A 16,338-nucleotide genomic window follows, 5' to 3' on the forward strand; every position below is an offset into this window, starting at 1 on the left:
TTTATTAGTGACTTTGCATAACAAAAACAAGTGTGACACGAAGGGCACATGTAATGGACAGGCATGTAAATGACAACAAAAACAAAAACAGTTATAGAGACGTACAAATGAAGTCGTATGAGGTAGTCGAATGTATCTGTGTGTGTATATGTGTGTATCTGTGTGATATAATAATAATAATAATAATAATAATAATAATATAAAATATAAAATTTATGATATCCCATCAATGTACTAAAAAATAAATCTTACAACAAAAAATATGCTAATATGATAGTATAATATAATATATTAATATAAATAGATAACATGTGATATATAATGATATGTAAAAAATATAAAATTCTATGTATAATGATATGCAATGTGATATACAAAGCAATGTGACAATGGTGTGGTGGTGTTATGTATGTATTATTTATATAATATCATAATATGTTATGATCATATAATATACATTATTATATTACGTAACAATGATTTATTGATTTAACAATGTGATGTTAAGTAGTGATGGGTGTTAAGGTCCTAATGCTTGATTTCTTTTAACAGTGAAAGGTTCATGTTGGGGTTTTAATGTCTTTATCAAAGTATAGCAGACGGGAAATTAACTGACATTTGAATTAGCAGAAGGGGGATCACCATGAAAAGCCTGTTGTCATTATGGTGATCAGTTAGCAAAGATCTCATCAGAGGAAGTCCTACATGTTATGATACACTGAGCTGTTCAAGTAATGAATACCGGGCTCAAAGATGCAGCATTAAGTCATTGTTTGAAACGGATTAGTTTAGTTGGAAGAGATCCTTTGATATCAGTTCTAAATGCTGTGAGTGTGCTTCCTGAAGTCAGTGTGTGTGCAGGATAAAGGATTTCTGTGATTACACACAAATGACTGTGGCTCCAAAACTGCAACATGAAACAAATCAGTTCGCTTCATCACAATATTTCACACGTTATTGTTTTTGCAGTTAGTGATCAGCATTTCATCAGTAGACCTCTCCACAGCAAAACAAGTCTGATTCAGTAGGACTGTGAGAATGTAAAACGTATGTCAACATAAGAGCTCTATTGTAGACATTTCAGCCTTTAGTGTTTATCAGCAGTATATAAAAAATTAGGTCATAAACAACATAGCAGACCTAAGTGTAGCTGAAGCAGTTTATAAAAGCATTTTTAAGTGTTTGTTAATGTTTTTGTCTCCTTTACTGGTGGATGAACAATTAATGAACGATTGATTACATTGATCACACAGCTTATATATATGCTCACACGTGGACAATATTTATTAACTTTGATAAACATGTACAAATCACTCACAGGCAGCTTTATAACTATTTAATGAAGACATGTTGAGCTCAACCATGGAAATAATACACACTCTTAACTCAACGCCCTCTTACTAGATTTCCTCCAGAGACCTAGTATTTACAGGGCTGTGGAAAAGCTTTCGGCACTTCAGGTGTTTCACAAAAACATTTGTCTTAGTTATTTTACATCTTATGCATCAGTGCGTCAATAGGAAATATCATGTTTTAGATTTCCAAACACTCCTTTTGAAAACAGTGAAATATTCAGGTCAAATATTTATATGGTGTAAAGAAAATAACACAATAACAGATCATTTCCAGATAAAAAAAACAGTGCACAATTAAACATTTAAACTGAAGAGGTGCCATGAACAACAGCATAATATGCGGGTAAAACCTTTGAATAGTGCTAGAATTTTAATAATAAACATACACAACACAAAATATACATAATAAATTAGTGTAACCAAGATAATACAAATATGTGACATGTTTCATTTTAGTACAGCTGTGTTTATGTATCTTCCTAAAGGAGAAACACACAGAAATGTCTTTAAAAATGTGTACAAATACAAATACATTATGTGTTATAAACATTATCAATTGTTCATAACACAATTATTAAAGTGTTATAAACAATTATTAATTTTATATACTGCTTATTAATGCAATATAGGGTCTAAAATAGGGTTTAAAATGAAGTGTTATCGACCTTTCAAATTAAATTCACAGCAAAAACATTACTTTATTTTTCTCTTTCACCAGCACTGGAGGGCAAAGTCCGGTCCGGGGAGAAAAAAGCTGAAGCTCTGGCCAAGGAGAAGATGCGTGTGGAGGTGGAGCTGGAGTCCATGACCAAGAAGTCCCACGATGCCTCTGGGCAGCTGGTCAGCATCAGCCAGGAGCTGCTGAAGAAAGAGAGGTATGGAGACAAGTCTATATTGATTTGACAATCTGAGAGTGATAGATTATATCTCCACCCATGCAGACGGTATTCACAGATATACATCTATTATTTTATTGAATGTATTGTCAACTTGAACAATAATGTTTCATACCATTTAATCTTTTAATGTTTCATCTGGATAAAACCTGTATTAGTGATTAGCTTTGTCACGAGCAGCATTAACATCTGCAGCATCAAGAGGAACAAACAGCAACAAGATGTTGTGTTTTTTCTGCAGCCCGTGGTGCAGGAGAAAACAGTGAAAAACAACACAGGGGGACAATCAGGACATAACTTTTTATTGTGCTTTTCTTTTGAGAGTCATTCTCTCGTACAAGTACCAGCATTCATTGCATTTATACATGTGAAAGGTCCAATGCACACTTCACTGTCCACCTAAGGTATTAATGAGGAGGCAGGGAGCACAAAAGTTCTGACTCACTTCACTTTAATTTAAAACTTTATTGTCCCATAAGGGCAATGTGTTCTGCATATAGGCTTTGCAGTAAAAGCACATAACAAAAACAGTGTAAAAGAGCAATGCAAAGTATTTTACTCAATAAACATGTTCAGCAAGACTGAGCTCAGATGATGAGCTCAGGAGATGCAGTGGGAGGACTTAGTAATTGGCTGTAACTTCCTGTTTGCACTGGTCCTCACACCGTCGAGCTCTGTGTGGCCTGAATATCCTGAATATTCTGCTGACACTCACCTGTCACAGATGACTGGCAACAAATCTGACCAGACACATTAACATTCCCCATGATATTATATTAAAATTATATAAGAAAAAAATACCATAAATACACTGTTTTGTGTAGGATGTGACAAATAATAATAATAATAATAATAATAATAATAATACAGTACCGATTACTGAGACATATCATAAGTTACTTTGGAAATTTCAAAAATATATGTATTGTATGACATTATAAATTACATAGAAGAGTGTAAACTGTATTAAGATCACTGTAAATTCAATAAACCTACCAGATTTGTTTTACATCCTGACATGGACAAACAGTAGGAATATTACACAGGGCTTCAAATGATAAACTAAGTAAATCAGTTCCAGATTTTCTTCTTGTTGATAATGTTTTCCACCTGCAGAGCATTTTCATTTTCCAATCCTGGTGAATACTGTAACACATAATCAATAACAGATGTTTAGGCCAGTTATTTTTATGCACACTAAACTGGACTTCAATCTTTATTTGTAAAGCACCAAATCATAACATACATTATCTCAATGCACTTTAGGGTAAGGTCAAGGACAATACTATAGAGTGAAACCCAACAACTCTCACCATGTTGCTCAGGTGAATGAAGGCTGTCCCAAAATACTTGTTTTATGTGTGAAGTAAAGAAGGACGTGTCCTGGTCAAAAATATCCACAAAGTTTCTAACTGTAGTACTAAAGGCCAAGCTAATAACATCCATCCTAACTATCTTATCAGATGATGTATTCCTAAAGTATTTTATTTAATTTATATCTTTGACGTAAGAAATTTTTGGTCATCCAGGTCTTTGTGTCTTTAAGACACGCCTGAAGTTTGACCACCTGATGAGTTTCCTCTGGCTTCACACATAACTAACTTGAAACTTGACAACCAAAAAAACACCAAATATTATCATATTTTATAGCAGCATTAATTGTTTTGGCCACTTGAGGGAAGCATAAACACGCTTTTTACACATATTATTAGCTTTTTATGGGAAATGTGTTTCTGTTGGATGTATGTTCAACATTCACTCTTATTTTAGCTCTGTTTTGGTCTCCACCAACTCCTGAGGGAAATACATCTCTTTTTTGCTGCTAAATGCTCCACTATGTTCACCAGCTGGTTGCTTGTCGTTTGTTGCTGGTCAGGTAGCGCCCAGTGTGGTTATCAGAGCATTTACACTGAAAACAGCTGCCCGAGGTTGAGGTTGATTAAAGGTGAGACTGAGCCAGAGGAGTACAATTTTTTGGCCAGAGAAGGAAAACCATGAGCTCTAAAGATGCTTAAACACCGAAGTGATCCCTTATTACACATGGTCGATGTAAACATATTGATCAGTGCTGCTTCAAGATGATGAACCGAGTCTCTCTGCTCAGATTTATGTTAGAAGCTGAGGGTAGTTATTTTTTAGTCTAATATTTCACAGGTAAAGTTCAGCTAAATTGTGAAGCTTAATTAAATCCTTAATTGAAATGGTAGCTTTGCCAGCTTTACACGGACCCCATATGTAGATGTGGTCTTTTCCACCAGCACATATGGCTGTACCACATCGATGTGAAACAAGAGGCCTGAGTCTCTGGGTCTTTTTCCTCTTGAGCAGCAGAGGGAAACAGCAGAGCCCAGCCAGATGTCCACTTGTCACAGCCTGAATTAGTCTCTTCACCAGCCTCCCTGGTTCGTTTCTGTGGCTGAAGCCAAAGCTGCCAAACCTGGCTACATTCAATAAAACAAATATAACTGAGGTCATTATTTAACCACCCAAGTGTGAAGAGGAAGTTGTCACAGCATCACAGCAGAAGTGCAGGGCTTTGTTAAAGGGCCCAGGCACGTTCACATTCAGACAATATAGTGCTGTTTGAACTCAGGTTGGTCTAATTGTATTACATTGTTGGCTATGTTACATTATACCGTTCTTACATTATGGATGGTTATGATGTTAGTGAATGCTGCAAGCCCCAAATCTAAGTGCCTCTGGCTGTAGTAGAATATTTTACTGTACATCATCACTGAGGCAATTATGTTATATGCAATAAAAGCATATACCTGCCATTGAAAAATTCAGTGGATGTCTCCCTTTGAATCAATGTTATTGGTTGATTGTATCATTTGCTCTCTTTATGTTACTGCTGCTATTTCAGTGTGTGACATCATGCTAGGAAACCAGACGACCACAGTACTGCACATTTTTATCTTAGAAAGCTGCCGGGATAATTCATGAGAGACAATTAGCAGCGAGTCACCTGGCAGAAGGCAGTGTAATACATACAGTAACATCACTGAAATGAATGCACCAAGAATGTCTCTTTTTCAATGAATCAGTGTGACTGAGCGTGGAGCCCGGTCGTAGCTGGAGCTCACAGGGTGTAGCAGCTGAATCTTCTCACTTCATTGTCGGAGGTGCAACGTTGTTGAGACACTGATGCAAACAGAGAGGAAGAGGGAGGAGGTGTGGAAGACGCTGCTTATTATTATCATTAATGAAAATTCAAACCTAAATACTTCTCTTGAATTTGCATTCATAGTTTTTTTTGTCCACTTGGGGGCAGCAGAGGTGCAAACTGTAAACACAACACTGACATATTATCACTGTATAAACTTTGCCTTATGCATTGTTGATACAGAAGCATTGAATAGAGCAGCTTTAATATACATTCTAACTATTTCAGCACCAAGAGAAAATGTCTTGGAGCATAATTCTCTGTTTCTTTTCTATATGTTCAGTGCAGCTTTATCACAAGTTAATATATTGAAGCCTAAATGAGTGTAGGGCAGATTTTTAAATTAACTAACACCTCTGCAGTCTCCTGGTTACAGAAAAACAAATGTTGTCCAGTGTACATGGAGTTCTCAGATATTAATATCAGGCTAACAACCAAAGGCTACTTCATGTCAAACAGCACAGCCTGACTGCAGGGACGGGGCGTCCATCCACCAGCCAGTCTTACATGTACAGAGAATGAGGCCGCCTCCACAATCCCCACTGGCCAGACTGGACAACATTTTATTTATATAATAGGTCACTAAGCTTTTAAACATTAATGACCTTTGTAGGAGGTTTGAGCAGATGTACTGCTCATATTAAATTCTTGACAGCAAAATTGCACTGCTTCTCTATTATTATTATTATTATTATTGCGCTTTGGAGCCGTCAAGTTCACAGCGAGTCACCGCAGTCCCGCAGACCAGAGCAACACCCGTGGAAAATGGCTTCTATTTTTTTCTGCGTCACCAAACTTTCTCAACTGTTTCTCACATCAGGAGTCTGAACGAACTGCGGGTGCTGCTCCTGGAGTCACATCGCCATTCACGGGACATGGAGAAAGACCTGAACCGAGAAGTGCACAAGGCCGAGTGGAAGGTGAAGGAGCAGAAACTCCAGGACGACATCAAGAGCCTGCGAGAAAAACTGCTCCTACTGGTGAGAAAGACAGACAATCTGAACACAGAAAACACTCCAGCTGCACGTTCTGATGATTATCTGACACTAGTTGTGAGGTTTATCAAACCCAACAGTTTATCACTACTGAGTCTTGAGACACTTATTCCTGCTTATCCCCCTTTCAGGCTGTTTTGTTGCCACTGATTCCCCAGAAAGTAGAAAGTCTTTTACGTGCTTGTCAAAGAGAAATTGAGGTTAAGACCAGTTTTTAAACAAGAAAGTATACAGGTCTGTCTAGACACGCACAACATATTACTGTAAGAAATTCAGGTGTGGCCATAATTTCTCCACTGACAAGTTTATTGATTCTCTGTTGCCAGAGTTCAATAGGAAGTGAATGGAATTGTGATGTTTTTTTGGATGGTGTTTTTTTACCCCGTGGTGGTTTTTGAACCTTTTATAAAAAAGATGGTTTAACATCATGAAGGTTCAAACTTTCCTTAAAAGAAAAATCCTCCTTGTGATTGGCAGATTTTTTTTAAAAATGTCATAATTGATGTCATAATTGTAGTATGGCTAAAGACGATGTTTAGACCCCTCCTGCTTGGTAAACATCAACATTATTTCAATCTCAATGCCTATAAATTAAAACCCAGGCTTTTTATTAGAAAAATGTAATCTCCAAAAATGAGAGATAACCCTCTTGACATCACAGGAGTTATTTTGACATGAAACAAATGTTGTTTCTAATGTTGGTGGCATTAATCATCAGGCTAATTTATAATCCAGGTTTCTTATAGCTGGAAGAGGCCTTATCAAGGTTACTTACATACATACATCAAAAACTGAGTGTATGACTATAGCAAATTAATATTCAGGTGCGTCAGTCTGTATGAACACAGACTGATGTTAATGCTGTAAAATAATAATCATATTTTTTTGCCATGTTAATCACATATACGCCATGATATAAATTAGGGTCGGGAACGGTCTTCACCTGACCACCGACGGTACTCCATGCTGGACCCCTCGGCTCTGGACTCAGAGGTGAACCGCCTGCGCCAGCGGCTGCTCAGCACCGAGGAAGCCCTGAGGAACGCCTTGGAGCACAACCAGCAAGTCGACCAGCTGGTCCAGGCCATGCGCAAACATCCAGACAAAAGCCCGGTAAAGATGCACAGAGACCTCACTCTCACAGTTCTCAGAGAACTCAGAGGAGGATGATGATTATTTTGGTCCGCGAAAATGAATCCATATGTAGATGTGGAAGAAGTGAGACAGAGAGCTGTTAAATGATTGAAATATTACAGAAGAGGATGTGTTTGCTGTATATTAGAGACATATTCTGAAGTCTTGATGAGAGTTAGATGAGAGGATGCTACTACTGTCATGTCAAAAAAATGAAGCTACAACCAGCAACTGGTGAGTATAGCTTAACTGCCCATCTTTTTTTCCTCTATTTTTTCTTCTTTTTTGGGGACATTTTGCCTTAATTTATGGGGCAGTGGACAGTGAGAGGAAATGGGACAGAGAGCAGGGGACTGACTCAGCTATCAGGTCACTCCTGCTTTCAGTCTTTGTGTTAAGCTAAGTTAACTGACTGTTGGTGATAGTTTAATATTTACCATACAGACATGTGAGTCATATCAATCCTCTCATCTAACTCTTGGCAGGAAGTCAAACAAGCATATTTTCCAAAATGTCGAAATAGTTTTTGTAATGTTATTTACAAATATAATAAAGCTAAATCATGTGAGGAATGCGACTCCAGTGATAACTCATGACTGTGTTTTCCAGGTGCATGGTGCAAACTCAGCCAATGGGATTCATCATCAGGAGTCCGACAGTACTCAAGATGTTGGTATCCTCTCGTTGTGTTTTTTATTCCATTATTGATGTGGTGATGTCATGAATGCCTGTCAGCACTGAGACGTCTTGTTTTTGTCTGTTCAGGAGCAACACTGATATGAGCAGAGGAGATGAGACTGAGACGTGCAGAGGCAACATCTTCAAAGGAAAAGCTTGTTCGACATTTCTCCCGATCCTGCGATGGACACGCCTGAACAACATTTCAGTTTACAGTTAAAACCAAAACAGTGAATCTCTATCTCCAGTGAATTTATGTGTTGTTGCAGAAAGCACCTATTAGCCAATCATGAAGGCCGCTTAAAGTACTATAAAATATAATCAGGACATGGGACATGGACATGAAGAGATATTATCAGTACGACCGCTGATAACAGTCATTACGGCAACTGTTGATGCTTTACAGTAGTTAGAAATATTGAATCTACAAGTTGCCAGGAACTCTTTGACAATTCAGAATTTTGATCCAGGAAGCAAAACGGCTGATGGACGACAATGTGGAGAACTGAAGGACTGGGTCTCAGTTGCTCTGTTTGTTTTTATTTATTACTTTTACTTTTGCTCCTCCGCTTTGTAATAATCATCTGTACTGTAGGTGGGCTGTCTCGGCCAGTGACACTCAGAGCAACTCTTGAAGGATGACACTGACAGCGCTGAGGGAATTTGTCGCCTTTCTCAATACCTCATGAGGGGACTGGTAGCAAAGCCATCACGGTTCACACTCCTGCTTCAGTGCTCATCTGTGGGTGATCAGCATCACTGGAAGTATTAAAAACATCTGTCTTTTGAACATAACACACAAACACAGTAGATTTGAAAAGTGACTATGAAACGGCTTTTATTTCATCTTTGGTTGTGATCAGGTTTAATCCGTTTGAGCTGCAGTGGATTTCAGTTTTTCATTTGGAAAAAGTTTCAAAACTTCCACAAATCCTCTCTCCGTCCCTGTGCTGAGTATGTTCCAAACAATATTTCTTTGCCAAAATATGGCTAAATACACAGCTTGATCTTCAAGTACAACCCCTTTTGATAGACAAAAGGACAGTTTTAAAGAAGTACGTAATTTCTTTTGCATGTTTTTTTTTGCCCTTCGTCTCTTTTTTTTTTTTTTTTTGTTATGAAGTTGGTTACTAAAAGCGTGCAACAACCCTTCACTGTCTAGCTAACGTTAACTCTTGAAGTATCCTGAATAAAAGTCTTCATTAAGTAACCCATCATGGACAAGGTGTCGTGATATAAAAATAATATGGAGGAACAGTACAAAACCCTCTGCCATCCTTGGAGAGCATTATCACGCTTATACAACACCTACATATCCAAGAAAACATTGCAAGAAAGCTAATGTACATGTAATACACTCAGTTAACTATTAAGGTCGTGTAAAGCATCAGGACTGTTGCTATGGTTACTTGCAGTTTAAAATAAGTTAAACTATCAGTACCATCAATTTAGAGGAAGGGTTAAACTATTAACTCGATCTCTGTTGGAGCTGTTGGGACGTAAAATCTGAAACATACACATAAACATGAATCAAACATCCAGCGTTAGAGCTGATACACTTTCTTGTACCATCCATTGGTACAAGAGGACGGAGGTATCTGCTCCAGGACTGAGCGTGATGATTTCAGTACCAGTCCTCTCTGCAGGTGTTGGGTAAGGTGGCCACTGGTACTTCTTTTTAGCTGTTGCACGCCAGTGAACTCTACCAGGACTGAAGATTGATGTTAAGGAACCTGCTGAATCCAGCTCTGAGTGTTTATAGAATGAACATGGTGAATTATTACTGACTTTTACATTCACTAAAACTCTGTCTGACCCTGTACCAATACACCTCTTACTCTGTCAGTCATGATCAGCTATTTTGTTTACCGTGGACTGTGTATCAATTCAGACTCCATCCATGCATTAGTATTAATTAATTAATTAATTGTATATATTATAAACGGTCCTATTTGATGCCCATTTGAGCCACCAACCGTTTGTTAAGTCTACTGAAGGGCTGTCACAGGAGCTAAAACCCAAAACATCCTCCCCCAGGTTGATAACATCTGGATTTCACATAGAATTTATACTGTAAGTCTTCCAGATATTGTTTTATCCTTCCTGTTTGTGGTTGGTATTGGATTGCTCTTGCTTTGCAGGAGACATTACACAGAGGTGAGTGGTGTAGACATCTCAGAGAAGTGTCTCCTGAGCAAAATATTTAGGGCAGGCGCTGGTCAGCTCAGAAAAAAACCCCAAATTTTCCATTGGATATTGTACATGGCCTTTTTAGCTGGAGGGTTCATACCCTTTGGATTATTGCTGCAATGGTTTCGGAGATTGAGTCATTAAATATTAACAGTGTGGGCAAGGCCTGGTGGTGTTTTATTTCTCACTCTTTCATACGTGTGTCTCCTCTGTGTGTTTTATTTTTTCAAGGGAAAGCACAGGAGATTGGTGTATTTCTACAGAGCTGAAGTGGTGTTAGATTTCTTGCCACTAAGAGGGTGGCGGTTTGGGAATTTCAGCCAGCAACCAAAACCGTTTACCCCTTCCTCAGCCACATAAACACACACAAATATACTTTGAGCTAAAATAAACTCTGTATTCTAGATCATAGACGCATTTCAGGGAAGTAAATTTGGTATTAAAATGAATTGATGTCAACCCGAGAAGGAGGTAATAACTCCTTTATGTGAAACAGGGGCCAAGTCTCTTGATGGCGAAGATGAAACATCCAGACACTGCATATTTATTTACAATCTCTGGATTTCTAACCTCCACATACATCACGTTTATTTGTTGGCCTTGGCAAATGTCAGGGCTTCTCCACACATTTCAGTTTGTTGCTAAAGGGCAGGCTGGTTATGCTGGTGACATTTGAATAAATAAGTGATTACTTATTTGCAGAAGCGAGCAGAAAAGTGCCGAAGAAAAGTGAATCACAGGCACAGGCTTGGTTCTGCTTGTGATGTGAGGGAGTATTTCAAAATTTGTGCCACAGTAAGTGAAACTAACAGGATTACAGTGACACAGTGGATTTTATACATGGTTTCCAATTAGATTTTTTTAATAAATAGTTTATGACTATGTTTATTATAAGATAACTTCGTTCCTATCCCCCAGGATATGAACTTTACTCTATATTAGAGGACATGAGCTATTTTAAGGCAATCACAAGAGCCATGGCATAGCTGTCATAGCCAGAAGATCCATGGAGCTACTGTTCATCCACTCTGGACATATCCTAATCCTAAAAATAATTTGGATACTGTGCAACTATCACATCAAACCACCTTCACGCAATCTATGAGGGATTTCTTAAAGCAAAACTGCCAGTGTGAAGTTGCAGCCAAGTGGCAGACAGTGATTTAGACTGTCACAACCCCTAATAAAATAAGAAATAACACTGGGAATATTCCCCTTCCTTGTAAATTCCGCTCCCTGAGGGTTTTTCCGGAGGTTCCTCCGTTAATCCTGTATGTAAATCGCAGCCAATAGATGCTGTTGTTGAGTTGGGCTGGGATTAGCAGGAGGCGAATGAGTTTCAATTTTACTGGATTACAGAACAAAGAAAGGGGAAAGGGACACCCTGCTCTGTTAAGGGAAAAAAGAGAAATAAACTGAGGAAAAAATACACAAATAGTAGACAATAAAACGTGCGACCGAAGTCAACATTGTGATGTTCCGGATTACGATGTTTTAGCGGACGCTACAGCTACATTGTGGATGGGAATTGTGAGCGTTTCTGATGGATTAAAACGGGGGAATAAACCTATTCCGGGATTGACAACAGCAACAAGGCTATTTAATCGCTAATTAAGGTGAGATCTGGCTGTCTGTTTTCATATCCGTCAACAGTTATGTGGTGTGTTTTCATTGCATACGATGCTTTTTGTGTCTGTACGTTTAGAAATTACAGATTATAACCTAATTTCTGGACTGGGGGAGGAGATGAAAGGAAAGTGCTAGCGCTAGCTAGCAAGAGGGCTAGCGCAGTAGAGCTAACGACTTTGTGCTAGCTAGCTCAACGTTATTATGACACCGTTAGCTAATTAGCCAGGCTGTTGATTAGTTAGACATATGGTAACTAGCGTATAAATGTCACTGTTAGCAGGCGATAATCTCAGTCTGGAGAGACTCCTTCCTGTAACCTTGCAAGTGGAGCGCTAGCCTATATTTATAATTGGGATACAGCGGTTGTCTGCTTGCTAAATTATCCCCCATACATTGCTATCAGTGACTATAAGGTGACCAGCTAGGATAACAAAGCCAGCTAGCTAAATTAGCCAATGTAAAGGAGAAAGGAAGCGACACATTTAAACTTGACAAAACAAACTGAATACAGCGATATTAAACTGACCCTATTGCTGAGTTAATTCCAACCAATACACTTGTATTGATGTGCGGTAAACTTTAATAACACATTACTTGTCGACTGCTGTCGTTAATTACAATCTCGTATTAAAAGTAGGAGGGTTGGAGTGTTTCTTGAACTAAAATATACATTAGATGATGGAAAAAGGAATCACAAACTTGGATAACGCGAACTCAAGTGTTTCATTGCGTGACTCTGGAGCCAGGCAGCATAAGTGATATTTTCTTCTCATTTCGCCGTCAGCTGTCTATTTGTAGTTGGTACCAGACGCGTCAAAGTTTAAAAACAGCTGACTGGAATAAAACTTTGTCAGCTGTAACTGTCTGACCCAGTGGGTTCACAAGACAAGAGAGAAAAAAGACATTTTGTAAACACGACATATGCTCATTTCCTTTGGGGGAACAGACCTTGACTTTTATTTTTTGCACCCATGTCTCATATCCTGTGGTTTCAAGGTTTTTTTTTTCTCTCCTGGGTCCAGCTTTTCAAAATAATTCCCCTCCACTCTCATGTGATGTGAAAATAATAGTAGTTCTTCTGCCAGCGTTTTCTCTCACTACAAACTGCCATGTAATCTCTATCTGACCAACACACAACAGACAAAATAAGTCCTTTAATGAATTGTTTATTGGTTGTCCATACATCATAATTACCCGAAGTGTGTTTCCTGTACATGAGTTATTTTGTCTGCATAATTAATTCATAATAACATTTCATAAACAATATTGCAAACTGAAATGTACCTACAGTTTGTTCATCTAAGCCTGCGTTGGATGGTTGAACATTTTATTCATAATATGTAAAGCTAATATCTCTGGTCCATTGTGTACCTGTGAATCCTGTCTGCGTTCATAACATCAGTGAAGACATTTCCAAAAGGCTGCGCGCTCAGGCTGAGGGTGTAAACAAAAGGATTATGTTGTTGTTTGCTCTTATGATATGTTACCACACCCTGACTTACTGTAAGTTGTTGGAGGTTTGTCCTACTTTGTTTTTTTTTTCTTGCTTATTGTTCTATGCCTTCTTGCTTTCTTTTTTACACAAAACATTTGCCTTAAGGGCTGTGTGTACCTGTGCTACACCCACACAGGTGTTTTCCCTTATTTTGCCTAATTAGACGTAATGGGCATGAAGAACCTGCACTTTGATTGACATTTCTCTGGTCCTCCTATTAGATTGCTGCAGTGGTTAGGGCAGGACAAGTTACAAATGTATTGTCACTGTCGCTAAACAGAACCCAGCTGGCACACTGTTTTGTTTTTTTTTAAGCCACTTGTGCTGCAAGTAAACAAAATACCAGCAGCATCATAAACAATACAGACAAAAGAAAGTGTCATGGCTGAATCCAAATGGAAAATGTACTATAATGTCCTCTGTCAGCACATAAATGATATCAGAGGTACCCCATCGAGTTGCAGTGTTTCTTTGTATGTATCCTTGAGGCCCAACAAACTGTGCTGAATGCATTTCCTTTCTCATAAAACCTAGCGGTGACATTTTTCCTGGCATGTTACTACTACCTGCAGACCGGTGGAAAAGTGTGAAATCATTGACAGGAATGTGTAATGCATCACCCACATGCTCTGGACTGAACGCACAAAAGATAGATAGAGGTAGAGATTTAACATTGATAGAGATTTAACAGTCAAACAGAGTGCAGCCAATTATTCTGGTTCATAAAGACTGTGACCTCACCAAGTTTGAGTTTTGCCCTGTCCAGCTTCACCCTGAGCAGAGGTCTAATTAGCCAGAATGATTGACAACACCTGTGTGAGTGAGCAGGGTGTTTCCAGTCCCAATAAATTCAGCGTCCCTGAAACCCATGTATCTGTGATGGTGACCTTGTATGCAGCCACATTAGTACGTTTAAAAGCATATATAGCCGCATGTATATTTAATTCTTCACATATAGACTGTGATGTTATGTGAGATTGAGATGGGATTGTTTCAGCCAGTACAGTGCTCACACTGAAGAACAAAAACACCGCCCTCAAAAGATACATTTAGTACTTTTAATATCGTGCATTCAGAGCATCTGAGGTATATTAACACCACGTCTTATCTGCAGCTGAAGAGAAACAGAAATGTTGTTGCCATCTAAAGCACAGATTTGAGAGTAACAGGTAACATCCCTGACAGGGCAGTGGCTTCATTTTTAGCAGTCAGACTGTGGATGCCAAATCAGAGATTTACTGCTTATCTAAAATAGAATTAGTACATTTCGTATAAATACCTGCAAAAAACAGTGGCTTATGTAAAGACCTTAGTTTATTACCTATGTAGAATGAATACACATGGTCTTGCCCTTGTTGTAAACAGAGCTGTGATAACCACTTCCATTTTTTTTTGGTTTATGCCAAGAAAAAACCTCATTGGTAATTTTGACTGACTTATGTAGGTATTAAAGTAACCCTCTGTCAGTCAGCCTAACTTAATACACACAATCAGATTGTGTGTGTTCAGTTGCTGTGGACCACTCTGTCCTGAAGCCAGAAATGAAAGGACAAAGTCCATGATGTTAAACAAGTTACAAAACCTGGAGCTCCCAGTAACAAAGATTGTTAGCTGATTTTTTTTTTGGGCTCAGACAATAAGTGAGCTTTTATCAAAGTGACAGTTTGGATGAAATCACAGTAAACAGTGTTGGTATGTCCACAACGATTGCGCCATTCACGATCAACAGAGCAACTGCTTGATTTACATCTACAGATTTTCTTTTAGCTTCATAATAGACTCTTGGGTATTCTGTGTCGCTTTATTTATTAATGTTGTTTCACACTGAACTGTTCAATATTCACTGAAAACCATAACAGCACCGTGACATTATGCTTGAGCTTCCTCTTTCCAAGCCATTGACACGGCATTGTCCTGGGCCTGTGCTTATCCCAACCCTTCTCCTTCTCGCTACTTCCTTTGCCTTTTAAATATGTGAGGGAAAGAGGCCATCTATTTCGAGGTCGTAATAATTTAGGAGGGGGCTAATGTTTGCTGTGGCCTCAGGGGAGGCAGATTTAGATGGCCAATAGACTTGGCACGTTCAGACTGGTGCAGCTGAACCCCACCACACCCACCCTCCTCTTTCTCTCTCTCTCTGCCTCTGTCTATCCCTCTCTACCTCTCTGTCCTCTCTCTATTGAGTCAGTGGTTTGGGCTTGCCAGAGGCAAGTATAATGGTTCCCAGTGTCTGGAGAGATTAAAGGCCAGAGCTGCATTGTTCAAATGCCCCGAGATTAGTTTCCAAGGAGACGGGTTTCAGTTGCCATGAGAACATCGTTCCTGGCTTTAGCCGAGCAGTTTTTTTCTTTTACAGTTCCTATCTGTCCCTTCACTTTTATTTACATCCTGTATCTTTACATTTGGAGTTTAGATCATTTTTGATATGAAGTTTCTGTTCGAATGTCTTGTGCAGTTATGCCGTCGTACTGTACCTCCAGTGGTTGTGGAAACTTAAGGACTTATCTTGATCATCTTAAGTCCGTGCCTCTTTTTTCTGTGCCATTTCTCAAGGAGAGAAACTTAAGTATAAACAGGTTCATATGACATCATCTGACTGCTCTGATTAGCCCCAGTCGACAAAGTCAAACCATAAGTTGCTGATATCAGAAGGATTGGCTTATAGCCATTCTAGCAGTGTGGCTTAGAGATGACTGTGTCAAGCTGCTGGATGGTCCAGCAGTTTCTTATTGGATGGAAATTTTCTATAGACCCTCTCATGGTCCCAAGAGGATGAATCCTTCTGACTATGGTGATCCTC

At 38.8% G+C, this 16,338-nt stretch overlaps 2 protein-coding genes across 6 annotated transcripts in view; both read left to right on the forward strand.

The window, feature by feature from the left end:
• clip2 (CAP-GLY domain containing linker protein 2) overlaps window positions 1-10,579 on the forward strand; it is a 44,825-nt gene extending 34,246 nt beyond the window's left edge. For all 4 annotated transcript variants that reach the window (XM_071506012.1, XM_071506009.1, XM_071506011.1 and 1 more), the window contains 5 exons: window positions 2,074-2,230; window positions 6,238-6,397; window positions 7,337-7,525; window positions 8,156-8,215; window positions 8,312-10,579. In XM_071506012.1, coding sequence (XP_071362113.1) covers window positions 2,074-2,230; window positions 6,238-6,397; window positions 7,337-7,525; window positions 8,156-8,215; window positions 8,312-8,323 — 578 coding nt within the window. In that variant the 3' untranslated portion in view covers window positions 8,324-10,579. The remainder of the gene's footprint in view (window positions 1-2,073; window positions 2,231-6,237; window positions 6,398-7,336; window positions 7,526-8,155; window positions 8,216-8,311) is intronic.
• Window positions 10,580-11,742: 1,163 nt separating this feature from the next.
• Window positions 11,743-16,338, forward strand: part of gtf2ird1 (GTF2I repeat domain containing 1) — a 34,711-nt gene continuing 30,115 nt past the window's right edge. For both annotated transcript variants that reach the window (XM_071505831.1, XM_071505830.1), the window contains exon 1: window positions 11,743-12,030. The gene's annotated coding sequence lies outside the window, so the exon portion shown is untranslated. The remainder of the gene's footprint in view (window positions 12,031-16,338) is intronic.

The sequence above is a fragment of the Trachinotus anak genome, unplaced genomic scaffold (assembly GCF_046630095.1).
Source record: "Trachinotus anak isolate AG129_WGS33_773 ecotype Australia unplaced genomic scaffold, CSIRO_AGI_Tana_v1 ptg000020l, whole genome shotgun sequence".
In the NCBI taxonomy this organism is placed as follows: Eukaryota; Metazoa; Chordata; class Actinopteri; order Carangiformes; family Carangidae; genus Trachinotus; species Trachinotus anak.